At 38.9% G+C, this 25,276-nt stretch overlaps 1 protein-coding gene across 1 annotated transcript; it reads left to right on the forward strand.

Moving 5' to 3' along the window:
• The first annotated feature begins 1,239 nt into the window (after window positions 1-1,239).
• Window positions 1,240-23,712, forward strand: LOC306880641 (E3 UFM1-protein ligase 1). Its single transcript, XM_079434288.1, has 19 exons — window positions 1,240-1,522; window positions 2,789-2,934; window positions 3,038-3,066; window positions 3,802-3,899; window positions 4,064-4,178; window positions 11,420-11,550; window positions 12,115-12,173; window positions 12,263-12,409; window positions 13,783-13,958; window positions 14,032-14,208; window positions 14,945-15,068; window positions 15,495-15,617; window positions 16,294-16,414; window positions 18,252-18,418; window positions 18,559-18,686; window positions 20,168-20,248; window positions 20,727-20,812; window positions 21,211-21,391; window positions 22,147-23,712. Exons 1-19 carry the CDS (start codon window positions 1,446-1,448, stop codon window positions 22,360-22,362), a joined length of 2,382 nt encoding a protein of 793 aa, XP_079290414.1. The 5' UTR covers window positions 1,240-1,445; the 3' UTR covers window positions 22,363-23,712.
• The last annotated feature ends 1,564 nt before the right edge of the window (window positions 23,713-25,276 follow it).

A 25,276-nucleotide genomic window follows, 5' to 3' on the forward strand; every position in this document is an offset into this window, starting at 1 on the left:
GCCGACCTGACTGCTGTCCAGAAGGCCATCATTGACACCCTCAAGCAAGAGGGTAAGACACAGAAAGACATTTCTGAACGAATAGGCTGTTCCCAGAGTGCTGTATCAAGGCACCTCAGTGGGAAGTCTGTGGGAAGGAAAAAGTGTGGCAGAAAATGCAGCACAACGAGAAGAGGTGACCGGACCCTGAGGAAGATTGTGGAGAAGGACCGATTCCAGACCTTGGGGGACCTGCGGAAGCAGTGGACTGAGTCTGGAGTAGAAACATCCAGAGCCACCGTGTACAGGCGTGTGCAGGAAATGGGCTACAGGTGCCGCATTCCCCAGGTCAAGCCACTTTTGAACCAGAAACAGCGGCAGAAGCGCCTGACCTGGGCTACAGAGAAGCAGCACTGGACTGTTGCTCAGTGGTCCAAAGTACTTTTTTCGGATGAAAGCATATTTTGCATGTCATTCGGAAATCAAGGTGCCAGAGTCTGGAGGAAGACTGGGGAGAGGGAAATGCCAAAATGCCTGAAGTCCAGTGTCAAGTACCCACAGTCAGTGATGCTGGTGTTGGTCCACTGTGTTTTATCAAGGGCAGGGTCAATGCAGCTAGCTATCAGGAGATTTTGGAGCACTTCATGCTTCCATCTGCTGAAAAGCTTTATGGAGATGAAGATTTAATTTTTCAGCACGACCTGGCACCTGCTCACAGTGCCAAAACCACGGGTAAATGGTTTACTGACCATGGTATTACTGTGCTCAATTGGCCTGCCAACTCTCCTGACCTGAACCCCATAGAGAATCTGTGGGATATTGTGAAGAGAAAGTTGAGAGACGCAAGACCCAACACTCTGGATGAGCTTAAGGCCGCTATCGAAGCATCCTGGGCCTCCATAACACCTCAGCAGTGCCACAGGCTGATTGCCTCCATGCCACGCCGCATTGAAGCAGTCATTTCTGCAAAAGGATTCCCGACCAAGTATTGAGTGCATAACTGAACATAATTATTTGAAGGTTGACTTTTTTTGTGTTAAAAACACTTCTTTTATTGGTCGGATGAAATATGCTAATTTTTTGAGATAACAATAAAAGGCTTGAACTACTTCAGTTGTGTGTAATGCATCTAAAATATATGAAAGTCTAATGTTTATCAGTACATTACAGAAAATAATGAACTTTATCACAATATGCTAATTTTTTTGAGAAGGACCATATGTTTTCTTAGTAGTAGTTGTTTTTGGTGCTTCACGCTCCAGTCCAGTTGGAAGCAGTAAATGCACCAAAAGTTGGTTTGCCATCCGCCATAAAGCATCATTAGAAGAATGTCCCTCGCGCGTTTCCGTCTGAGGTTCACAGCAGACTGACGTGTCTTTCTCTGAGTGTGGCTCAGATTCCAGATTATTGACTTTATTAAATGCTGGAGTAAAACGAGAACACTAGTTCTGTACTGAAGTGAAGTCATGGCGGCAGACTGGGAGGAAATCCGGCGTCTAGCTGCGGACTTTCAGAGAGCTCAGTTTGCAGATACTATTCAGAGGTAAACACCATGTTGTTGCTGTTGGGCTTCATCTCATTTTTCCTGGTTTCTTGTGTCTTGAAGCAGTATATCCCGAACAAGAATTTGCAAACTGACAAGAGGCTTGATCCACAAAAATATTGGAAAACTGATGACATTGGTCGCGCAATAAAAACGTAATCGGTATTTACAAACATCATTAACGTTAACGTTACTGTATAACGCGACAGAACTGATCATTACCAAACACTTCTGTTGTAACGTCATGTTTTTGGATCGTGTCGTGATGCACAGTGGTGTTATTTGGGCTGTCTTACAGTAAGGAAATCGTGTAGTACCGTGCTATTATGAGCAAAAAGATGAAGTTCTGATAGCTTATAAATCAATGTAAAAGGATAATTTAGCAGGCTACTATAATGCATATAAATATCAGTTGTCACTTTTTATTCCCTATAATATGACTTGGTAATACTATATTTAAATGTTAAATATGCAATACAATGATGACTGACAGATGTACAAATAAACATTACTCAGTAAGCCTGTTGTATTATATATGATGCATTCTAGCATGATTTTTCTTTAAGAAAAATAAGAAAAATGTTTGGATAATCAAGTAAACCTAATTTGCTTCAGTCATATAAAAGTTACTCTTGTTTACTTTATAAAATCATTAAATGTTTCACAGCAAAAAGACATATGGACCACAAAACCAGTCATATATAAGAATAAGTAAGCTTTCCATTGATGTATGGTTTGTTAGGATCGGACAATATTTAGCTGAGATACAACTATTTGAAAATCTGAGGGTGCAAAAAATCCAAATATTGAGAAAATCTCCTTTAAAGTCGTCCAAATGAAGTTCTTAGCAATGCATATTACTAATCAAAAATGAAGTTTACGGTAAAAAAATTACAAAATATCTTCGTGGAACATTATCTTTACATAATATTCTAATGATTTTTGACATAAAAGAAACATCTAGCATTTTGACCCATACAATGTATTTTTGGGTATTGCTACAAATATACCCCAGCGACTTAAGACTGCTTTTAGAAGTAGAAGATGCTAAGTTTTTTGAGGTCTTACAAATTCAAATCTCAAATAGGCATTATAGGGTTGAGGAAATGGTTAATAAAAGGTAGTTTCATTACAAGAAATTCCCTATTGCTTTGAGTAAAACAAGAAATAGCATTATTGATTTGTGTGAAAGTACCTGTCATGTATGATTTGACCTCAGCATTTATTTTGTTAACCACAGATTGTGTCTTTGTGTGTTGACCTCAGGTTGTCTGAGAGGAATTGCATCGAGATCGTGGCCAAGCTGGTGGAGGATAAGAAGTTAGATGTGGTTCACACTCTGGATGGGAAAGAGTATGTGACTCCTGCACAGATCAGCCGGGAAGTGCACGATGAGCTGTATATGCACAGAGGTTAGTAGAATACTTGAATTATATCACTTTACTGTATGTTGCTTTGAATAGCAGAGTCTACTAAACGACTATTTGAATCTAACGTTTTGCTTTATATTTTAAGGGAGGATTAATGTTGTGGATCTTCAAAAGGTTGGTTTGATATATAATATAACATAAACATTTGATAGTTTTTATATGCATCTTATGAAGGAGGGTAGATTTTATATGTTAATACATTTTTTAAAGGAAGAGTTCACCTCAAAATAAAATTTTGCTGTAAAAAAATGTACTCCATCCAAGCTCACCAAAGGATGCTCTGCAGTGAATGGGTGCCGTCAGAATGAGAGTTCAAACAGCTGATAAAAACATCACAATAATCCACACCACTCCAGTACATCATCCTTATTAATGCTTCCTTCAGTGAAAAAGTCCGTCCCTTTTTGTACTCGCACATCAAAATCCATGAACATAGTACAGTTTTTGCTTGTAATCAGTGCTTGATTGGTGCATATTTCTCTCCTGATTCAGACAAACTTTGTCACTGAAAAGAATCAATATTATGGATAGAGGACTGGTGTTTTAGCTTGAAGTTAAAAAGGTCTTTGTAATGAGTTTAATTATTTCAAACACAGCTTTAGGCTTCTCAGGATGTTAACTGATGGACTGGAGTGGTGTGGATTATTGTGATGTCTTTATCAGCTGTTTGGGCTCTCATTCTGACGGCACCCATTCACTGCAGAGGATCCATTGGTGAACAAGTGATGGAATGCAACATTTCTTTAAATCTGTTCAGATGAAGAAACATCAACATCATGCCCTGAGGGAGAACAAATTTAAATTTTTGGGTGAACTATTCCTTTAATTATTCTTTAATGTTTCTCACAGATCATCAATGTTGATTTGGTGCATGTGGAGAGCAGAGCAAGTGAAATCGCCAAATCAGACAAAGGCACGCAGCTCATTCTGGGTCAACTGATTGACGAGTGAGTGAAAAACTAATACATGTTCTTAAGAGCGTTACTTGTAGAATAGAGGGAAAACTATTGAAAATGCTCTTCAAGACTATCAATATGTTAGTAAATTGTGTAGATGGCTTATGTGTCAAGCAGATATCAATTCCTTCTTTAATTCTTGTTCTCCTGTAAAGAACATACTTAGATCGGCTTGCTGAGGAGGTGAATGATAAACTCCAGGAGGCTGGACAGGTGAACATCGCAGAGCTTTGCAAAACGTATGATCTACCTGGAGATTTTCTAACGGAGGTTAGTCCAGTCTGCGTGAAGTATTGTGATTCTTCTTGTTAGAATGCATCTTTATGAGAAACAATCTTTCAGTGGTTTGTGGAAACCTGCTTGCATTACAGTTACAGTAATTGTCAAATTGTGGTGTATCTGTTAGCATATACAGTTGTTCTCATAAGTTTTCATGCCCCTTGAAGAATGTGCAAAATGTTAATAATTGAAACATGAAAATTGCATGTTATTGTTTATTTAGTATTGTCCTGAATAAGCTATTTCACATAACAGACGTTTACATATACTCCACAAGACAAAATAATAACTGAATTTATAAAAATGACCCCAATCGAACCTTTACATACCCTTGAATACTATGTGTCATTTCCTGGATGATCCACGACTGTTTATATATTTTGTGATAGTTGTTCATGAGTCCCTCGTTGGTCCTGAGCAGTTCAACTACCTGCTGTTCTTCAGAAAAATCCTCCAGCTTCTGCTCATTCTTTGGTTTTCCAGTATCTTCTGTATAATTGAACCCTTTCCAACAGTGACCGTATGATTTTGAAATCCATCTTTTAACACTGAGGACAACTGAAGGACTCATACACAGCTATTACAAAAGGTGTAAACATGTACTGATGCTCAAGAAAGCCACACAGTGCATAAAGAGATGGGGGTTTAACTTTTTAAATGGGATGATCAGGGTAAATTGTACTTATTTTGTCTTCTGGGAAACATGTAAGTATTTATGTAGCTTCTGAAGTCCAGTACTAAATGAAAAAATATGATCGTTAAACAAAATTAGAAGAATTTACACATCATCCTGTTCAAAAGTTTACATCCCCCAGCTCTTAATGCATTGTGTTGCCTTCTTCAAGTCAAGTTGAGCTTTATTGTCATTCCGCTACATGTGGGGACATACAGTGGAACGAAATGTCGTGCCTCACAGGACCACAGTGCTACATAAATACAGACATACAACAATGAAGTAAAAAACACTATAAACCTATAAAAAACACTATAAACCTATACACAACTAACCTACTGACAGATTTAACTATAAGTATACTATATATATGTATTTACCCTATACAAACTAAAAGAATAAAGGATAAAAAATACAAACTATACGAATGCTTCACATAAATATTTACCCTATACAAACTAAAAAATAGAAGATAAAAAATACAAACTATACGAATGCTTCACAAATACTGTACATGTGCAAAGAGAGACATTTTGAGTCAGCAGCTGGTTGGGGAACAGTGCAGGATGATTTGTAATGCATGAGCATGTAAGCATACATATCTTTTGTGGGATTGTGTACACGCAGCAGTGTGTGTAAAGTGTCTAGTGCACTTAGAGGAGAGTGTGTTACTACAGGTGGTTTGTACAGGCCCACTCACCTGTGTGTGTAGCACACTTCGAATTGCACAAAAAAAAAGTTCCATACAACTTTTTTCTTTGGTGTGGTAAGGTTGGGGGGGGTGTTTGGGGTGATCCATGTTTCAGGAGGTAGGGGTTTGCATGGGGTTTCAGAGGGGGACGGGGTGATTTGAGTTCAGGCCTGGGGGAAAAAGCTGTTGAGCAGTCTGGCGGAGCGGGCTCTGATGCTCCGGTACCGTCTTCCTGATGGTAGGAGCTGGAAGAGACTGTGGGAGGGATGGGTGGAGTCCTTCACGATGCTGTTGGTTTTGCTGGAGCATCGTGTAAGGAAAATGTCCAGGATGGAGGGGAGAGGGGCACCGATGATCTTTGCAGCTGTGTTCACTGTCCGCTGGAGGGTCTTGCGGTCAGCAGCACTGCAGTTCCCGTACCAGACAGTGATGCAGCTGGTCAGCACACTCTCAGTTAGGGATGTAACGATTACCGGTTTGACGATAAATCATGATAAAATTCCCCACGGTTAGTATTACTGTTTCATATTTTAATTATCATTAAAACCGTATTTGATTACCGCGATCTGAACCACTCACGATAAATAAATACTGTCCAGCATAAAGCAGAGTGTAACAGTGTCACGAGCGCACGGCAGCAGAGTTTCATTCTGAGTGAAAACAGGGCGGAAAAGCTGGGAGGTTTTAAAAGAGTGCTGAGGGAGTTATACAAATGAATATATCAGTGAATTAATTATATGAATGTACCTCTGAAGGATCTGACTGTCTTCAGAAACGATTCGATGGCATTTTGTTTTCATCTTAGCTCCATGTAACTTAATACCTAAAGGAAGTGTTCTTAAACACAATACTGCTTTGTTCGCGGAGTTCACAGGGAATCAGCTGTAATTCAGCTTGTCCATATAAAGCGCCACCTGCTGTCAAAGAGTGGATTTACAGACACTTATTTACATTCAGCCTGTGTGCACTTTTCTGTCTGGCCAAAAAACGGACCAAATTTGCATGCCCTGCTGTAAATTTTAACCGGTTGATGAAAAACAAGCTTATGTGGATTCTACACATTTAAACAATTCAGATAAGTTATATAGAATTATTTATGGAGCAGATAAGTGGATAGAGAGTTGGACTTGTAACCTGAAGGTCGTAGGTTCGAGTCTCAGGTCCGGCAGGGATTGTAGGTGGGGGAGTGAATAACCAACACTCTCTCCACCCTCAATACCACGACTGAGGTGAGACCCTTGAGCAAGGCACCCAACCCCCAACTGCTCCCTGGGCGCCGCAGCATTGGCTGCCCACTGCTCCGGGTGTGTGTTCACTACTGTGTGTACACTTGGATGGGTTAAATGCAGAGCACAAATTCTGAGTATGGGTCACCATTAGGGATGCTCCGATCAGGATTTTTGCAGCTGATACAGAGTACCGATTTCTTGTCATGGTGATCGGCCGATACCGATGCCGATTCTAATGCTTCAAGCTTTATATAACATATGTAATAATATTATATAATTAATCATAACAATTATTCCTTATACAGTGAACATTTTAATATTCCTTTAAAATGGTGTTTATGCATAACATTATATATATCAGGGATACTTAATATAAGACCAAAATAAATGCAAACAAAATGTCTGATGCAAAAAAAAAAAAAAAGAGAGATGGGCTAGGACTCCAGTCGCATTTTTATAGCCTTCAGACTTGACTTGACCTGAAATGACTCCAGACTTTATTCGTTAGTTATTTTTCTTAATATCTATTTATCTATCTATAACTTATGACTCAAACCAGATGTAACAAGATGTTTCTGAGCTACATTTAGCAATATGTATGCTAATATATATACACATACATATACATATATATAATTGTTAGATGGCTAGGTTGGAATTTAAACTTTGAAACTGTTATTCTTTTCTGCTCAAGATGAGAACATTTTGATTATCCAATGTTAGAGAGAGGAAAAAACAAATAGAAACATTTAAACTTCAATATGGCGAAGTCTGATGTAACTCATGAGGTTTAATGCTGTCCAATATAAGACTGAAGAGGAAAAACTTAAACATTTAAACTACTGAAAGAACAAAACGGAGTAGATTCACGGTTATCCACGGGCGCTGCGGATAATCCGTGGGTCGGGTAATAAAAAAATGCATTCTGATTATTTGCGGGTGGGTCGCCGGTGGATAAAATAAATCATAAATGATGCAATATTAACTAAATTTTTTCATTAGGCAGACGATTTCATTTGTGTGTGTGTGTGCGTGTTCACCTGATCGGGAAGTTGCAGTGACAGAAACGGTGACATTCCAGATAAAGTTTAAAAGGAGTAAAGCCTCTGTGTTAATGCTGTTGAGTAGGCTAATATGGCCAAAGAAAATATTTTGTTTTATTAATAAAGGTTCATAGAGCGGCCGCGATCAGCTCCAGTGCCCGTGCCAAAGCCTGCGCTCCGCAGACGCGTGCAGTGATCTCTAACATCACTGAATCTGCTGTTAAAAATTAACCATACATTCATAGTATCATAATGCAAAACATACACGACATATTGCAAATTTTTCATTGTTTCTTGAAATGTCATAGGATTTCCACACTGTTGATGACTGCAGCATATGTCCCCAAGCATCATATACGCCGCCACGCGTTGACGTCATCAAATTGTGATCGGTACATGAGATCGGCCAAATGTATGAGTACCGATCGAGTCATAAAATGTGAATATCGGGCGATGCCGATCGATCGGAGCATCCCTAGTCACCATACTTGGCCACACACCACTTCCCCCCTCCCCTTCCCCTTATTAATCAATTATCATTTTGACTTAACTCTTTTCTTTAAAGGCTGAAAGGTGAGGTTTACCTTTTATATGAAACTTTTTCAAAGCTTTATTTGAACATTTACATTATTTATTTGAACATGCTATTAAACTGGTGTCAGTCAAGTTGTCATTTAAAATCCAGACCTCATTGGTAATGTTATTGTTTTAGTGATTATGCAAACAAAAAGTCATTTTATTTGCTGTTTGTTGATTTTTAAGTATAAAACTTGAAGTGATTTATGTATCGGTACTTTTTGAACATCTCCAGCACATTTTAACAATACCGTGATAATACTGATAACCGTGATAATTTTGGTCACTATAATCGTGATGACAAATTTTCATACCGTTACATCCCTACTCTCAATGGTGCCTCTGTAGAATGTGGTGAGGATGGGTGGAGGGAGACTTGCTCTTTTCAGCCGGTGGATAAAGTGTAGGTGCTGTTGTGCCTTTTTGGAGAGTGACATGGTGTTGGTGGTCCAGGTGAGATCCTCTGTGATGTGCACCCCCAGGAATTTAGTGCTGCTGACTCTCTCCACAGTCGAGCTGTCGATGGTCAGTGGGGGATGGTCAACGGAGTTTCTTCTGAAGTCCATCACAACCTCCTTTGTCTTCTCCACATTGAGGGACAGATTGTTGGTGCCACACCATTCAGCCAGCTGTGCCACTTCCTCTCTGTAGTGCGTTTCATCGTTGTTGCTGATGAGACCTACCACTGTTGTCATCAGCAAACTTGATGTTGTGGTTGGAGTTGAACTTGGCAGTGCAGTCATGGGTCAGCAGTGTGAAGAGCAGCGGGCTGAGCACACAGCCTTGTGGGGCACCTGTGCTCATTGTGGTAGTGCTCGAGGTGTTGTGGCCGACACGGACTGACTGAGGTCTTCCGGTTAGAAAGTCCAGGATCCAATTACACAGGGAATTGTTAAGGCCCAGCAGGTTTAGTTTATTTATGAGCTGTTGTGGGATTATTGTGTTGAATGCCGAGCTGAAGTCAATGAACAGCATTCTAACATAGGAGTCTTTATTTTCTAGGTGGGTAAGAGCCAGGTGGAGGAAATTGCATCGTCCGTAGAGCGGTTTGGATGGTATGCAAACTGGAGTGGGTCGAGTGTGTTGGGGAGGCTGGTTTTGATGTTGTGCATGACTAACCTCTCAAAGCACTTCATCATGATTGGAGTCAGTGCTATGGGACGGTAGTCATTGAGACAGGACACAGGTGATTTCTTTGGTACCGGTATGATTGTTGTGGATTTGAGACATGTGGGGACGACTGCCTGGCTCAGCGAGGTTTGAAGATATCTGTTAGGACATCTGTCAGCTGTGCAGCACAGTCTCTCAGAGCACGGCCAGGTATGTTGTCAGGACCCGCAGCCTTGCGTGGGCTAATCCTAGATAGGGTCTTCCTTACGTCAGACAGAGCGCCCGGTCGTTGGGAGGTGTGGGCAGTTTTTGTGCAGGTGTGTCATTCTGCATTTCAAACCGTGAATAAAAGTGGTTGAGTGCATTGGGGAGGGATGTGTCCTCATCACAGGCCTGTGGCGGGGGCTTGTAGTCAGTGATGGTCTGAATGGCTTGCCACAGGCTCCGTGTTTCTCTGCTGTCTGTGAAGTGGTTGTTGATTTTTTGAGCATATGACCGTTTTGCATTTTTGATGCCACAGGACAGACTGGCTCTTGCTGTTTTGAGGGCTGCTTTATCTCCTGATCTGAATCTCTGATGAATCTGTATCCGCTCGGAAGTTGGTTAGTCCGTGCTGCTGAATGGCGGAGTCCGGGATGTTGTCGTTTAGCCATGTTTCAGTGAAAACAAACACACAACAATCCCTTGCCTCATGCTGTGTAGACCGACTGAGTTGAATTAAGTCCAGTTTGATTTCCAGAGAGCGAACGTTTGAGAGCATGAGTGTTGGAAGAGCCGGTCTTGTGGGGTTAGCTCTTAGCCTAGCTCGTATACCTCCGCGCTTACGTCCTCTCTCACACCGCTTGCGACGCTGCCTTGTGTGGGTAGCATCAGTAGGCGAGGCCGCGGTCTCGAGGTCCGGTTCCAGCAGTAAACAAAGGCCTCGTAGCTTCTCAGTAGCCGCTGGCGGCGAGAGTTGATGTTCGTATGCGTTGCTGATATTCAAAAGACTTTGGCGATCATAGATGAGTTCTGGGGTGATTCCTTATGAGTTAGCGGTAAACTGACACTATTTGGAGACGAACAGACGTCATTAAAAGACATAAAAGCACCGTCTTTGGGACCCGGAGCAGCCGCTGCGTCTGATCACGCCACCATCTTGAGCATCAGTAAATATTTCCACCTTTTGTAATAGCTGTGTATGAGTCCCTCAGTTGTCCTCAGTGTGAAAATATGGCTCTCAAGATTATACAGTCACTTTTGGAAAGGATTCCAATATGCAGAAGATGCTGGAAAACCAAAGAATGTGCAGGAGTTGGAGGATTTTTCTGAAGAACAGCAGGCAGTTGAACTGCTCAGGATCAACAAGGGACTCATGAACAACTATCACAAAATATAAAAACAATTATGGGTCATCCAGGAAATGACACACAGTATTAAGATTCAAGGGTATGTAAACTTTTGAATGGGGTCATTTTTTATAAATTCGGTTATTCTTTTGTCTTGTGGAGTATATATAAACATCTGTTATGAGAAATAGCTTAGTACTAAATAAAAAATAACATGCCATTTTCATGATTCCTCTTATTTTGTTTCATTCTGACATTCTGCAAGGGGTATGTAAACTTGTGAGCACAACTGTTAATCACATTAAATAATAATAATGACCCTTCTTTTCTACAGCATGATTTAAAATTGTTCCAAAGAGCATCTTTTGGGTTTCAGTAGAAGCAAGAACATCTGACCTTTTGTACAAAGTAGCTAATGTAGTCAATTTGGATAACTGATTTGCTCATTAATTTTACACCATAACATTTATTTACTAGAACGTTATATGAGCAACACATATGAGATCACTTTCTTTTCCAGTTAAATAACGAAATGGTCTTTTGACTGCCTTCTCGGACAGTTTAACATGTTCACTCTGCTAGGAGCTGAACTCGAGGCTGGGCAGAGTGATCCAAGGTCAGATTGATCAGTACAACAGGGGAGTGATCTTCACACAAGCTTTCATCTCCAGACACAAAGCTTGCATATGCGGTCTGTTCAGTGCCATCACAAGGTAAGTAACTCCACCCTCTGCATCATGGGATAGATAATGGAAAATATACAATAAGAGGTAAACCCTGTAGTTTACTACAGTATAAGTTATCAAAATAATGTGCTCTTATCAGCCTGTTGAATAAAGTATTAGTTTAAGCTAAAATGAAAATTACTCATTCCAAACCCATAAGACTTTTGTTCATCTTTCAAACACAAATGTATTTTTAATGAAACCTGAGCGTTTTCTCTCCCTTATTTATCCAAAAAGTTCATAAAGTGATCAGGACAAGTAATCAGTATGATTAACAGATTTAATTTAAGCTTTTATTCACATACCACTGACCAACACTCAATCATAGTGCACATGAAATATGTTAACAGAAGCTCAAACATCTCATGGGTTTTGAAATGAGGGTAAATTTTAGATTAAATAACCGTATAAATGTGTTGAACCAGTGCACATTAAATTGTCAATGGAATACATTGGGGGGTTTTTATGTCTTACCTTTTCCTTATAGTCTCTTATTGTCTTTAAAGATGAATTTCTCTGTAGTTTTTTAACAATTGTGATTTCCATCCCTAGGCCTACACAGATCAACAACTTGCTAAATCTCTATGGTTTTCAGGAGAATCTGTTGTACTGTGAGTTTTGCAGTTTGCCTTTTTACACAATCGTTTCTTATTGAGCGTTCTGCATACAGACTGCTTGTTTGTTCGTTCTTGTTTATCAGCGGTGCTTGAAGAACTGGTTAACAGCGGCCGTTTGAAGGGCTCCGTGGTTGGAGGCAGGCAGGATAAAGCCATCTACATTCCTGACATCTACTCCAAAACCCAGAGCACTTGGGTTGAGTCCTTTCTCAAACAGAATGGATATTTAGGTGTGTTTATTTTAAATGAAAGTATATAGCTTATGCATTTAAAATGTTCAATCTCCCTTCTCTGGTAATTAGGGACCCAGAAAAACTGATGACTCCCAACGTATTGCAGTCGCAGCACAGGATTTACATTTAGTCATTTAGCAGAAGCTTTTATCCAAAGCGACTTACAAATGAGGACAATGGAAGCAATCAAAATCAACAAAAGAGCAATGATATGCAAGTGCTATGACAAGTCTCCGTTAGCTTAATGCAGTCCATGTAGCAAGGTTTTTATTTTATTTTATTATTTAATAAAAAGAAAACGGGCAGAATAGAAAAAGCAAGCTAGTGTTAGTGAAAAGTTTTTCAAATTATTCATTTGGTTTTTATTATTATTATTTTTAATAAAAAGCAGATATCCTAGTTACAGTACACACTAGCAATGGAAGCAAATGGGGTAGTGTTGTGAAGATTTCAGAAGCCAAATTGTGAATCTTAAAGGCATTTCATTTGAAGTTTGCTGGGTTTTTTTATTATTTAAATGAGAGATGATTCAAAACTTTCTGTGGCAACTGACAATATATTTGTATATGTGCATGTTTATATACATACAGTTGAAGTCAAAACTTTACATACACCTTTCAAAATCTGCAAAATGTTAATTATTTTACCAAAATAAGAGGGATCATACAAAATGCATGTTATTGTTTATTTAGTACTGACCTGAATAAGATATTCCACATAAAAGATGTTTACATATAGTCCACAAGAAAAAATAAGTTAAATTTATAAAAATGACCAATGTTCAAAAGTTTACATACACTTGATTCTTAATACTGTGTTGTTACCTGAACGATCCAAAGCTGTGTGTTTTTGTTTAGTGATAGTTGTTCATGAGTCCCTTGTTTGTCCTGAACAGTTAAACTGCCTGCTGTTCTTCAGAAAAACCCTTCAGGTTCCACAAATTCTTTGGTTTTCCAGCATTTTTGTGTATTTGAACCCTTTCCAACAATGACTGTATGATTTTGAGATCCATGTTTCCACACTGAGGATGACTGAGGCAACTATTACAGAAAGTTCAAACGCTCACTGATGCTCCAGAAGGAAAAGCCATGCATTAAGAGACAGGGTGTGAAAACTTTTGAACAGAATGAAGATGAGTGAATTTTTCTTGTTTTGCCTAAATATCATATTGTTTCATTTAGTACTGCCCTTCAGAAGATACTTACATGTTTTCCAGAAGGCAAATTAAGTTAAATTTACCTTGATCTTCAAATTCAAAAGGTTTTCAGATTTTCCTTCTGGAGTTCCTAGTTCTGGAGTTGAATTCATATTAATTCAAGAACAGTCCTGTAAAGCTCTTCTCAGTCCAGTTGTATCTTTTTTTCCTGCAGAGTTTGAGGCGCTGACCCGTTTGGGGATACCTGATCCAATCAGCTACATAAAGAAGCGGTTTAAGTCTAGCAAACTGCTTTTTCTCAAATCTGCATGTGTTGGCAGAGCCATCATAGATCAGTTGGAGGCCTCAGTGGAGGAGACTATAAACTCAGCCACTTGGGTCGACCTACAGGTACAGTCATGCAACATTTATTTTTTTAAATGGAAAAATACCTCCATTAATGTTCTGCTAATTTCTTGTTTAGCCAATGATCCCAAGCAGTCTGTCTGAGGAGGATATAGGAATTCTGTTGAATGAAGTGCTGAGGGGCATGAATGTTCAGTCCAGTGCAAGGCTACTCTCCACTTGTGTGGTCAGCGAAAAGTTCATCACAGGATGCATCTCTTTGTTTGATGATATCATGCAACAGAAAGCACAGAAGGTATGCAAGCTTTTTCTGGAGCGTCCACCTGGAGTACCTGCACACATCATATTAAAATGACAAAATTGCTTGTTTTCACACTTTAATGTTCAAGTCCAAAATCATTTGTCTATGAAAAATCAAGTACACTAGCCAAAAAAGTTCAAGTTTGCTGGTTTTGGAGAATCTGTGGCAAGTGCTTAAATTAACAGTAATATTAAACAATATAAGTGACTAATTTAAATTCATGTTATTAAAGTAAGTAACGGGGATAGTTCAACCAAAAATGAAAAACCAAGACTCATGAGTTCCAAGCAGGGTTATTATCATTAACTAAAACATCATTGTTCATTGAAATAATGCTAAACAAATAATATTACTTGGAAAAACTAAATGAAAATTAGAATTGTTGCCCTGGCAACTAACTTGAATAAGTTGAAGCATCAAAATACGATATAAAAATAAACTATATCTAACTTTTTTAAAAAATAGAATCAAACCAATTACTAATAATAAAATGACAAAAGCTCTGAACAGAATTGCAAACCATTAAACTAAAATTAAAAGTAGAAATGAAGATATATAAATTAAATTAAAAAAATTTTAATGGATGAACAAATAACAAGACATCAGCACATTTTTGGTGAACACACTGGCTTGAAAGTATTGTTTCCAGAAAGAAATAGTGTAATTCTAGACTAAAACATTTGAAGGGGATTGTCAGTGAATGTGTTTCACTTCTCTGCTTTAACAACAGGAAGTGAAGAATAACCCAGTGTTTCTGATAACGGAGGATGATATCAAACAAGCGTCTGTTTTGTTGGAGTCTTCAGCCTCTTCAAAGAAAGACAAACGAGACGATCGCCGGAAGAAGGCTTCAGGTAAAGAGAGTTTATTTCAGATAATCCTTTCAGATTAATTCATTTTTAAGGCCTCTGTGAATTTTTTTTTTTTTGTGGCTTTTCATCCATGCCTGCTCTTAGCGTTTTAACCATCTAACCAGGGGATAAACGCATTTGAAATGAACAGTCTCTCTCCTCCTGGAAGAAAACATTACACTCAGGTTCATATGCATATGTTTTTCTCTCTGCAATACCACCTATCTCAGTTTAGCAATAGAGAGAAGCCATTCGCAGTTAATGGCTGTGATGCAAACTAAAAGCTAGTAGCTAGCCAGGGGAACAACACAGGGGGAAAAGGTATGGCTTGATGAGCTCAATTATTATACATCTCTCAGATTTATTTTTTTTTTTTTACTTGCAGTAGTTTTGATAAAAAGCTTGCTGTCGGTTTTTTATGTTCCTCAGAGGGCAGCGGAAGCGTGAAAGGAGGTGGAGGCGGAAATGCCCGAGAGATCCGAATTCGCAAAGCAAAAAAGAAGGGCAGGAGGGAGGAAGACAGCGATGAGGAGACGACACACACCTCTCAGGGTATGAACACAGATGTGCTAACTAATAAACCTCGCATGTTTTAGTTAATACTGTTCATTTTTAAAACCGCATATAAACATGCTTATTTATCATATTGATGTTTATTTATATTCGTATTGTTTATCTTGTTAAAAATGTTTGTGTATGAAGAAATTTGCAAGCTTTACTAACCTTGGTTTGTGTTGAAGTATTGTTTACTTTTAATTCATGTTAGCTATTTCTTAATGTTAGCTATTGCGGGAAGTTGTGGCCTAATGGTTAGAGAGTTGGACTCGTAATCCAAAGGTTGTGGGTTCGAGTCTCGGGCCGGCAGGAATTGTAGGTGGGGGGAGTGAATGTCCAGCGCTCTCTCCACCCTCAATACCACGACTGAGGTGCCCTTGAGCAAGGCACCGAACCCCCAACTGCTCCCCGGGCGCCGCAGGATAAATGGCTGCCCACTGCTCCGGGTGTGTGTTCACGGTGTGTGTGTGTGTGTGTGCGCACTTTGGATGGGTTAAATGCAGAGCACAAATTCCGAGTATGGGTCACCATACTTGGCCGTATGTCACGTCCTTTTCACTTTAACTAATGTTAACAAGTTTTACCTCTGTAAAACCTTTCTGGTGAAATTTATAATGGTAGTAGGAAACAGCTGTAGTTCCTGTTTTAATTTGTGGCCTTGCATGTGTTACAGGCCGAAATAAGCAAGGAGACATGCTCTTCCTCTCAGTGGAGGAGATCATGGAGGTGCTGGGGGAGAAAGTGTGTGACAGCTCTGAGGAGATGCTGCAGGAACTAGCAGAGCAGATACAAAGGTTCAAACCATGATATATTCAAGCATATTGAGACCAAAAAAAACAGGCATTTTTACAAGCATCAAGTGTTTATGATAAAGTAAAAAAAGGACAAATTTTCACCTCGCACACATTGGGCCTCATTCATGAAACTTGCGTTAATATACGAGTAAATTAATAGTAATTGCGCATAAAACGGACCTTCCCGAAAACTCTCCTCCGGATTCACAAATGCTTTGTAAACATCTGATTTGATAGTCAAGTCAAGTGACAAGTCACCTTTATTTATATAGTGCTTTTAACAATGCAAATTGTGTCAAAGCAGCTTTACATCGGCTTGATATAAAGCTGGGTGGCTTTATATCAGCTTTACAGTATTTAGACGGGAAATAGTTTGTTGAAATAGTGTCATTCTCCTCTGGCCAGACAGCAGTTTAAATCTAGGCTATAGCAGAATCAGATTGTGCAAAGGACTCATCTGGTTCCTGTGGTCTTGTCCCGATGGCCGTCTAGGACAGTGGTTTTAAATCATGTTCCTCAGCACCCACTGGTCTGCACATTTTGCATGTCTACCTTATCTGACACGCTCATTTGAGTTCATGGAGCCCTTTCCTAATGAGCTGATGATCTGAATCAGGTGTGTAAATTAGGGAAACATGCAAAATGTGCAGAGCTGTGGGTCCCCTGGAACAAGTTTGAAAACCACTAGTCTAGGAGACAGGGTCTTCACTGGGGATCAGTCTCTGGGGCTCATCTAGTTGTCCTGGTCTCCGCTGACGTTCAGAGCTGTAGAGGTCATCTCTAGGTGCTGATCCACCATCTGATCTGGATACAGTCTGGATCTAGGTGGCTACGGTGACCTCGGAATAAGAAAGAAACAGACTAATATTAGCGTAGATGCCAATCTTCTAACAATGTAACAAGTACATTGGGTGTTTTGGGAAGTGTTCACAGTTCCGGTTGACCTAATTAATGCAGCCTAACAATCCTTTAACAGATTTGAATTATAGAAATGCGATAGTGTGTTATGTTTAAGCCAGGTTAAAGAGATGGATCTTTAATCTAGATATAAACTGACAGAGTGTGTCTGCTTCCCAAACAGTGTTAGGTAGATTGTTCCAGAGTTTGGGCGCTAAATAGGAAAACGATCTCCTGCCCGCAGTCGATTTTGATTTTATAGGTATTATCAAATGGCCAGAGTTTTGAGATCGCAGTGAAGGACTATAATGCGATAAGAGCTCACTCAAATACTGAGGTGCCAAACCATTCAGGGTCTTATAGGTAATTAGCAAGATCTTAAAATGTATAAAATATTTAATAGAGAGCCAGTGCAGTGTTGACAGAACTAATAGAGAGATATAACCACGATCAGATGATAAAAGCAGGTTGTTTGTAACTCTAATGAGAGCAGTCTCAGCACTATGATATGGTCTAAAACCTGACTGGAAATCCTCACATATATCATTTTTTTCTAAGAAGGAACATAGTTGTGATGATACTACCTGTGATGATTATCTGCTCACCTGGTAGGGAGCTACCAACAAAAATTTTGAAAATACAGAATGGCTTTACGAACGATTTACACACAAATTCGTTCTGCTCATGTTTCATGAATGAGGCCCAATGATTGGATTGGAATTGGAATAGTTTGAAAGACTTTCCATAAAAAAAAATGCATTAATGATATCTTATTGTTGGTCTGAGCAGATGCATTAACAGCTGTTCATTCAAATTAAAATATTTATCTCACCAAATGTTCATACAGAACATTAATTTCGGTGTGAACAGACCTTGAGTTTGTTTTTCCACAAAATTTGAAAAATGAAATTGCAGAACCTACAAAAACTTGTTTTGCCAGGCCATTGAGCAAAATGTACCAGGAAGTTGTCAGTGCAGCTTTCATGTCCACAAGTTCAGCCCGAGCAGGAGGGAGTCGGAAGAAAAACATGAAGGATCTTCAGGAGGAGATCAACAACTTGTACAACAACATCCGCCTCTTTGAGAAAGGAACCAAACTCTTCTCAGGTTTGTTTGTGTCCATCTCAATTGTTCTATAGAAAACACATTGAATACTTTTTATAGTGGTTCAGTCATCAAGCGTACACAATTTACAGAAGTGACAGCATTGTACTTGTCTATCCTCCGCTAACTTTTGTGCACACCAGATGAGACGCAGGCTACCATTGCCAAGCATGTTTTGAAGACTGTATGTACGGATGCGACCAATGTGCTGCTGAGCTTTGTGGCAGCTGAGCATATGACCTCGGACAGCTCGACTGCCATCACCAGTGAGGTACAACCTACTGCTATTCCATAAACAGCATCCATAGCATAGTTAACATCTGTTACCACCCCTGTGCTGCTCCTGGCTGCTGTAGTAGTCCAACACTTAAATTTATCCACCAGAATTCGATTGGATTGTGAGAATTAGACTGACTTCAACTGACTTTTTTGGTAGAAATTAGATCAGAAGCAGTGTATAAACATACAAAATTGTATTGAATTAAGATGCAATTTGCGAATTAACCAATGAAGAAGCTATGTCCATGCATAAAAAAAAATAATAATTAAATGAATGGACCATTCTGCTTCTACTTTGTTATTAATGAACTGAACTAATAACAAAGTTAATATTTCAATCAAATATTAGTTATTTGGTTGAACTGAACCCCAGACACACAATAATAATAATGAGTAAAAACTAGGGATGCACGATATTATCGGACTGATATCGAAATCGGCCGATAATGACTTTAAATGTAAATATCGGCATCGGCCTGACATGCAAAATTATGCCGATATGTCTTGCCGATAAGGGGAAGGGGTTAACTCGCATGTGCTCAGGGTGTGCTAGCGATTAGATCATGTCAGCAATGTGGCTCATTCTTGAAGCAAAGTTTTGTCTGAATGATGAATAGATTGACTGTTTTGGATCGCTGCATTTAATGTGTGAAGGCATGTACAGAATGACTCGTTCGGTGTGGGATAGAGTAAACAGTTATAGCACAAGCAGGGGCAGCAGTGACAGCCTCCCCCAGGTCCTAATGCCCGTTCGGTAAGTAGTTTTAATAGTAGGGGCGCAGTTGGCCTACTTCTAATTAAATTAAAAGTAAAATAGCCTACACAAATAACATTTAGACTGTGTTTCTGATTAAATAAAGCAGTAATTGATGTAATAAAATAAGTATGTTTTGATTTAATGGTCAGAAGCTATAGCTTACATGAAAAAAAAATATCACAAACATGACACTTGTAAATTAAATAATTTTATATATACTGATTTATTCATTAATGTGTAACGTTTTATTTTTTAAACAAATCATGAGCTCTAAAAGATTTTGACTTGTTTTAGACCATCTACAAATGTTAAATCTTAAAATAAAATATTAGGGTTAACGCTGCATCTTTCTGGGGGGAAAAAATGCAGCGATTGATATAGTTGATTTATATTTATTTTCAAAGCTTCAATGTACTGTTAAAAAACCTTTATTTTTTATTTAATTCTAATAAATAAGTTCTTGTTAAAAACTAACCAAAATTAATAATATTTTGCCTATAATTTCTGCACAGGAGAGACTTGGTGTTGTTTCCAAACAAAAGGAAATATATCGGTATCGACATCGATATCGGCCAAAATGAGTTGAAAAATATCGGCATATCGAATATCGGCAGAATTCCAATATCGTGCATCCCTAGTAAAAACCACACATTTTATCTATGCCTGGCTCTCTCTATTTTACATAAGTGGTGTGTCTGTTTGTTACTGTGTTGCAGATCAGGCTGAAGATTCTGGGAAAGCTCTCAGATGAAGTTAAATCTCCTCTGATGAAGCTACACAACAGTCTCAATGGAAAGGTGTGTTTGATGACACAACAGAAAATCTGCCCTCACACAACTGCTCAAATTTGTACACAACTCCTGCCTATTGCATGTTTTTATTAAGTAATTTAATAATGCTTTCAGCTGTGAATAAAAGAATTGAGTGTCATCGTGTTTAAATCAGAATTCCACAGATTTTTCCCAAAATTAATGGAGAAAATGTGGAATATGGGGTGGTGATGGCGCAGTGGATAAGACACATGCCTTTGGTGTGAGAGACCCGGGTTCGAATCCACTGTGAGACACCAATGTGTCCCTGAGCAAGACACTTAACCCCTAGTTGCTCCAGAGGCGTGCGACCTCTGACATATATAGCAATTGTAAGTCGCTTTGGATAAAAGCGTCAGCTAAATGAATAAATGTAAATGTAAAATACTATATATTCCTTTACATTTTACTGTCAGTTGTCATGGGTTGGAAGAGAAAAGTAGCAGATTTGTTTTGTCACTTGCAGGCCATTGAAGACTTTTTGTCATGTTTGGAGATGAGTGCAGAAGAGTGCGGGCTTCTCCTGAAGAAAGGCGACAAGAAAAGAGAAAGGTATAACCACGTCATTCCCCAGCACTGCGCTGGTATCACTGAAGTGTCTCTTCTTTAGTAATCAAATGTCTGTTTTTATTATTCAGATCATTTGTGCTTTGTGTCAGTGCTTCAGAAACACAGTTACAGCAGCCAGAGAAAAACTTAAGTTAAAAAGTCAAGGGTCAGGCACCCAACTAAAGCAAGTGCTTACCTCCATAATGGTGACTTCAAACTTTATTATTTTCAATAAAACACCGTTTAGGCTTGCCTTCCTGGCTGCCCATGCAGGGACAGTTCTAAGGGGCCAACGTTTTGCCAATGAGCAAATTCTCAGGGGCCCTGCGCTGGCAGCCCTAAGTAAAGGGCAAATGCAGACATTACCTAACAAAGCTTACATAGTGTGTGTGTGTTTGCAGGCAGGCTCTCTTTGTGCACCGCCAGGCTCTGTTGGAGCAGTTGAGGGATACAGAAGACCCTGCGCTTGTGCTGCATCTGACCAGTGTCTTGCTCTTCCAGAACGTCACACACTGCATGCTGCATGCACCTGGACGCTGTGTGCCTCATATCATCGGCTTCCTGCAAAGCAAGATTCCTGAGGTAACCATGTGTCCCCTAAATACACTAAAATCCAGTTGTGCAAAAAAAAAAAAAATGAAATATACAAATAACTATTATACAAAAGATTTTTGCTCAGTCGGAGTCATTGCAAAACACTCCATGAGGAAAAACAGGGGGAAAACATTGCTAAATATAAATACTAAAATGCCATATGCGACCCTGGACCATTTTCATTCGTTCATTTTTAGGGTAAATTTTACATCTGAAAGCAGAATAAATAAGCTTCCATTGCTGTATGGTTTGTTATGATTGGACAATATTTGGCCGAGATACAACTATTTGAAAATCTGGAATCTGAGGGTGCAAAAAAATGTAAATATAAAAAATCGCCTTTAAAATTGTCCAAATGAAGTGCTTAGCAATGCATATTACTAATCAGAAATTAAGTTTTGATATATTTACAGTAGGAAATTTACAAAATATCTTCATGAAACATGATCTTTACTTAATATCCTAATGATTTTTGGCATAAAAGAAAAATTTATAATTTTGACCCATACAATGCATTGTTTGTTTCTACAAATATACCCGTGCGACTTAAGACTGGTTTTGTGGTCCAGGGTCACATATGCTTGTGCATGGGTAGTATAGCAGTCTGTTTTTTAATTGAAAATGCAATTTATAATTAAACAAAACCCTTAAAATTCTGTATCATATGGCACCATGACAAATCTACAGAAACGCTTAAGCTATGCATTTGTGTGTGTGTGTGTGTGTGTGTGTGTGTGTTTTAGGAGCAGCACAAGCTGTTGTCTCAGTACCAGAGTCTGGTGGTCAAGCAGCTGGTAGTGCAGGGTCACGGCCCAGAGAAGAAGAGCAATCTGGGAGAGGGAGCCGGTGATGGTCCTGTTGTTTCTGATGATGTGGAGGGCCTTCAGAAAGAGCTTCACAGTCTCACCAGAGACATTAAAGACATCCTTTCTCAGAGAAAACCATCTGTCACAGAATAACACAGTTGTTCGCAACAACCCCAGCCGTTAATGTATTCTGCTCCATTATGTATTAGAGCTCTAATTTTAAATCCGTGAAATAAACAGACTGAATTCAAACTTGCAACACATTTCTTCTATGAGAAGCAGCGGAAAGTGACATTTTTGTGCTCTTCTGACAATTACAGTGCTTTACTTAAGTGTTTTTCCCCTACAAAGTCCTTCAGCCCAGGCTGGCGATGATCATCATTTTGGAAATATTTGTTAATCTTTCCAAGCAATTTTGCATACATTTAAATTGCAGCTTGTCTATGACCCATAAAAAAAGTTCATTTTCCGCTGTCCCTCTAAAACACTTTTATTTGAAATCGTAAAATCATACATGACATGCTGAGGTCCCAGTAGAAGAAAAGTCTCTTTGTACTAATATAAATGATTTACAAGACAAAAGAAAAAAACATTTAAACTGATGTTTCAGTTCTGGTGTATGTGACATTTACAGAGTTTAGGGGTAAATTGTAGATCTCAAAACAACTTTAATTTGTAGCCGCTAAATGTTAAATTTGAGATCCAGTAAATAGTGCTACGAACAGTTCCATGGGACACATTCAAGCATAAAGTGTTAAAAATCATCTCCATATTACTAAATATTGGCAATGATTTGTTTCCCAAATAAATATTTTGTTGTCATTACTGACATGACTCGTTGCCAATTCATCAACAAGAACATACATATGTAGAGATGCGAAGATCATTGTCATTCTGGCTGGAGAATATTAAGCACCATTATTATTATTTCACTAGAAGGTCTAAAGACCCACCGTGAGGCTTTGTCAGAGTATTTATTTCTTTTTAAGCAAGTTTAACACCTTGGCAGATGGAACAAAAGGTACAAATTAAGTAATCAATCTGCTACACTGATCGGCCACAACATTAAATCCACTTGCCTAATTTAGTGTAGGTCCCCTCTGATGTGTTGAGGCATGGACTTTTTGAACATGTGGTATCTGGCACCAACCCATATTAGCAGCAGATCCTGTAAGTCCTGCAAGTTGTGCGGTTGGGCCTCCATGGATCAGTTATGTTGGTCCAGCACTTTCTATAGATGCTCATCATGGGCACGCTGACCGCTCGGAGACTCTGCAGCCCCATATGCATCAACCGGACAGGCTAGCCTTCGCTCCATGACCCACCAGATGTCCTTCTTTGCATTACTTTACCAGTGTTTGGAAGATTACTTTGGAAATGTAATAGGTTACTGATTACAGTAAGTAGTGTAAATATTTCAATTAGTTTATTAATGTAACCAATTACATTTGATACTTTTTGACTACCTTCCCAAATTTCTAATAAATGTTTTTTGCAACTGTTGCAGTTTTTCTCGATTGCTTAAACGCATTTTTCTGAAATTATGCCTCTTTTTTGCGAAACTCGATAACTGTAATTCAGACTCTAACTCAATTTCCCATACGTCCTATATTCAGGTCAAAATGAAGCTCTCCACTCAACCCTGGCTAAAACTAAAATATCTGAGACTGTTTGTCTTCTTGCCCTTCCTCTTTCTCTTCCTTGTTGTCGTCCTCCTCATCCTCATCTTCCTCTTCATACTCCCTCTCCACCTCCTACTCTTCCTCTTCCTTCATTTTTTTTATTTCATGCCAAATTTATTAAGTCTAATAGAAATGTGTAAAAAAAATATGCTTGACAGTTTATGACAACTAGAGCAACCATTTTGCATTTACCATAATGAACTAATGACTAGATGTTTTGAGGGGTAAGACTATAGCACAGAGAACTATATAACACATTTTGAGCAACATGACAATAGCAACTTATAATATAGGAAACCGCAGACAAATGTACAATCGCAACTTGTTCAAAAGAATGAAAAACGTTTTATGATGTGCACAGGTGACTAGATGATGTGGAGGTTGAACAAGTAGTTTTGAGAATTTAATTTCTGGTCTGAGAAATGTACCAAAGCCACTGAGAGAAACTGTGAGCTGACTCTGGCCCTTTTTATCTCCATAGAAGATTCTGATTGGTGTGTGATAAATTTGGACTCCTAGTGTTTCCACTTGGGTAATTGTGTGCTAATTGCTCTCAAACTGTGCAGACTTGAGTGAACAATATTGAATGCGAGTGCTTTCTAAATGACCACATGGTGTAAGCACTGAGAAATGTAGAGTTTTGCAGTAACAGTTCACCAAATCTGACTAATGTGTCAAAGCAGGGGAATAGTGTTTATAGTTTAAGTCAAGTCACCTTTATTTATATAGTGCTTTTAACAATGCAAATTGTGTCAAAGCAGCTTTACATCGGCTTGATATAAAGCTGCGGGTGGCTTTATATCAGCTTTACAGTATTTAGACGGGAAATAATTTGTCGAAATAGTGTCCTTCTCCTCTGGCCAGACAAAATCAGCAGTTTAAATCGAGGCTAAAGCAGAATCAGATTGTGCAAAGGACTTTAGGGAAATGGATGTGCTTTTTGAAAAATGGCATTATGGTTTTTAAATTGTAGTTCAGTGTTTTAGCAATTGATAGACTCCAGCACTCCCTGTGACCATGCACTGGATAAATGGGCACAGAAAATGAACCGCAAGATAGACAAACTGAATATCCACAGGAGCACTCATGATTCTATAAAAATAACGAACAACAAGCCACATAATTATGATTTCACACCCGCCCACATACCTGCAACCCGATTAAAATGTGCTGTCGTCTAAATGGATATTTTCTCGCAAAAGGTAGCCTATTAACACTGCAGTACATAATGGGCATCAATTCACTGATTGCTCTGAAAGCACATCATGAAGTTTAAAAACAAAATATATTTGACTGCATTTCTGAAATATAATTGTTTACTCTAAGTATATTGTAATCCTGTAATTTATGTAGCTTCATGCATTTAATTTGTCCATCAGAAAGAC

The sequence above is a fragment of the Barbus barbus genome, assembly GCF_936440315.1.
Source record: "Barbus barbus genome assembly, chromosome: 14".
NCBI lineage: Eukaryota > Metazoa > Chordata > Actinopteri > Cypriniformes > Cyprinidae > Barbus > Barbus barbus.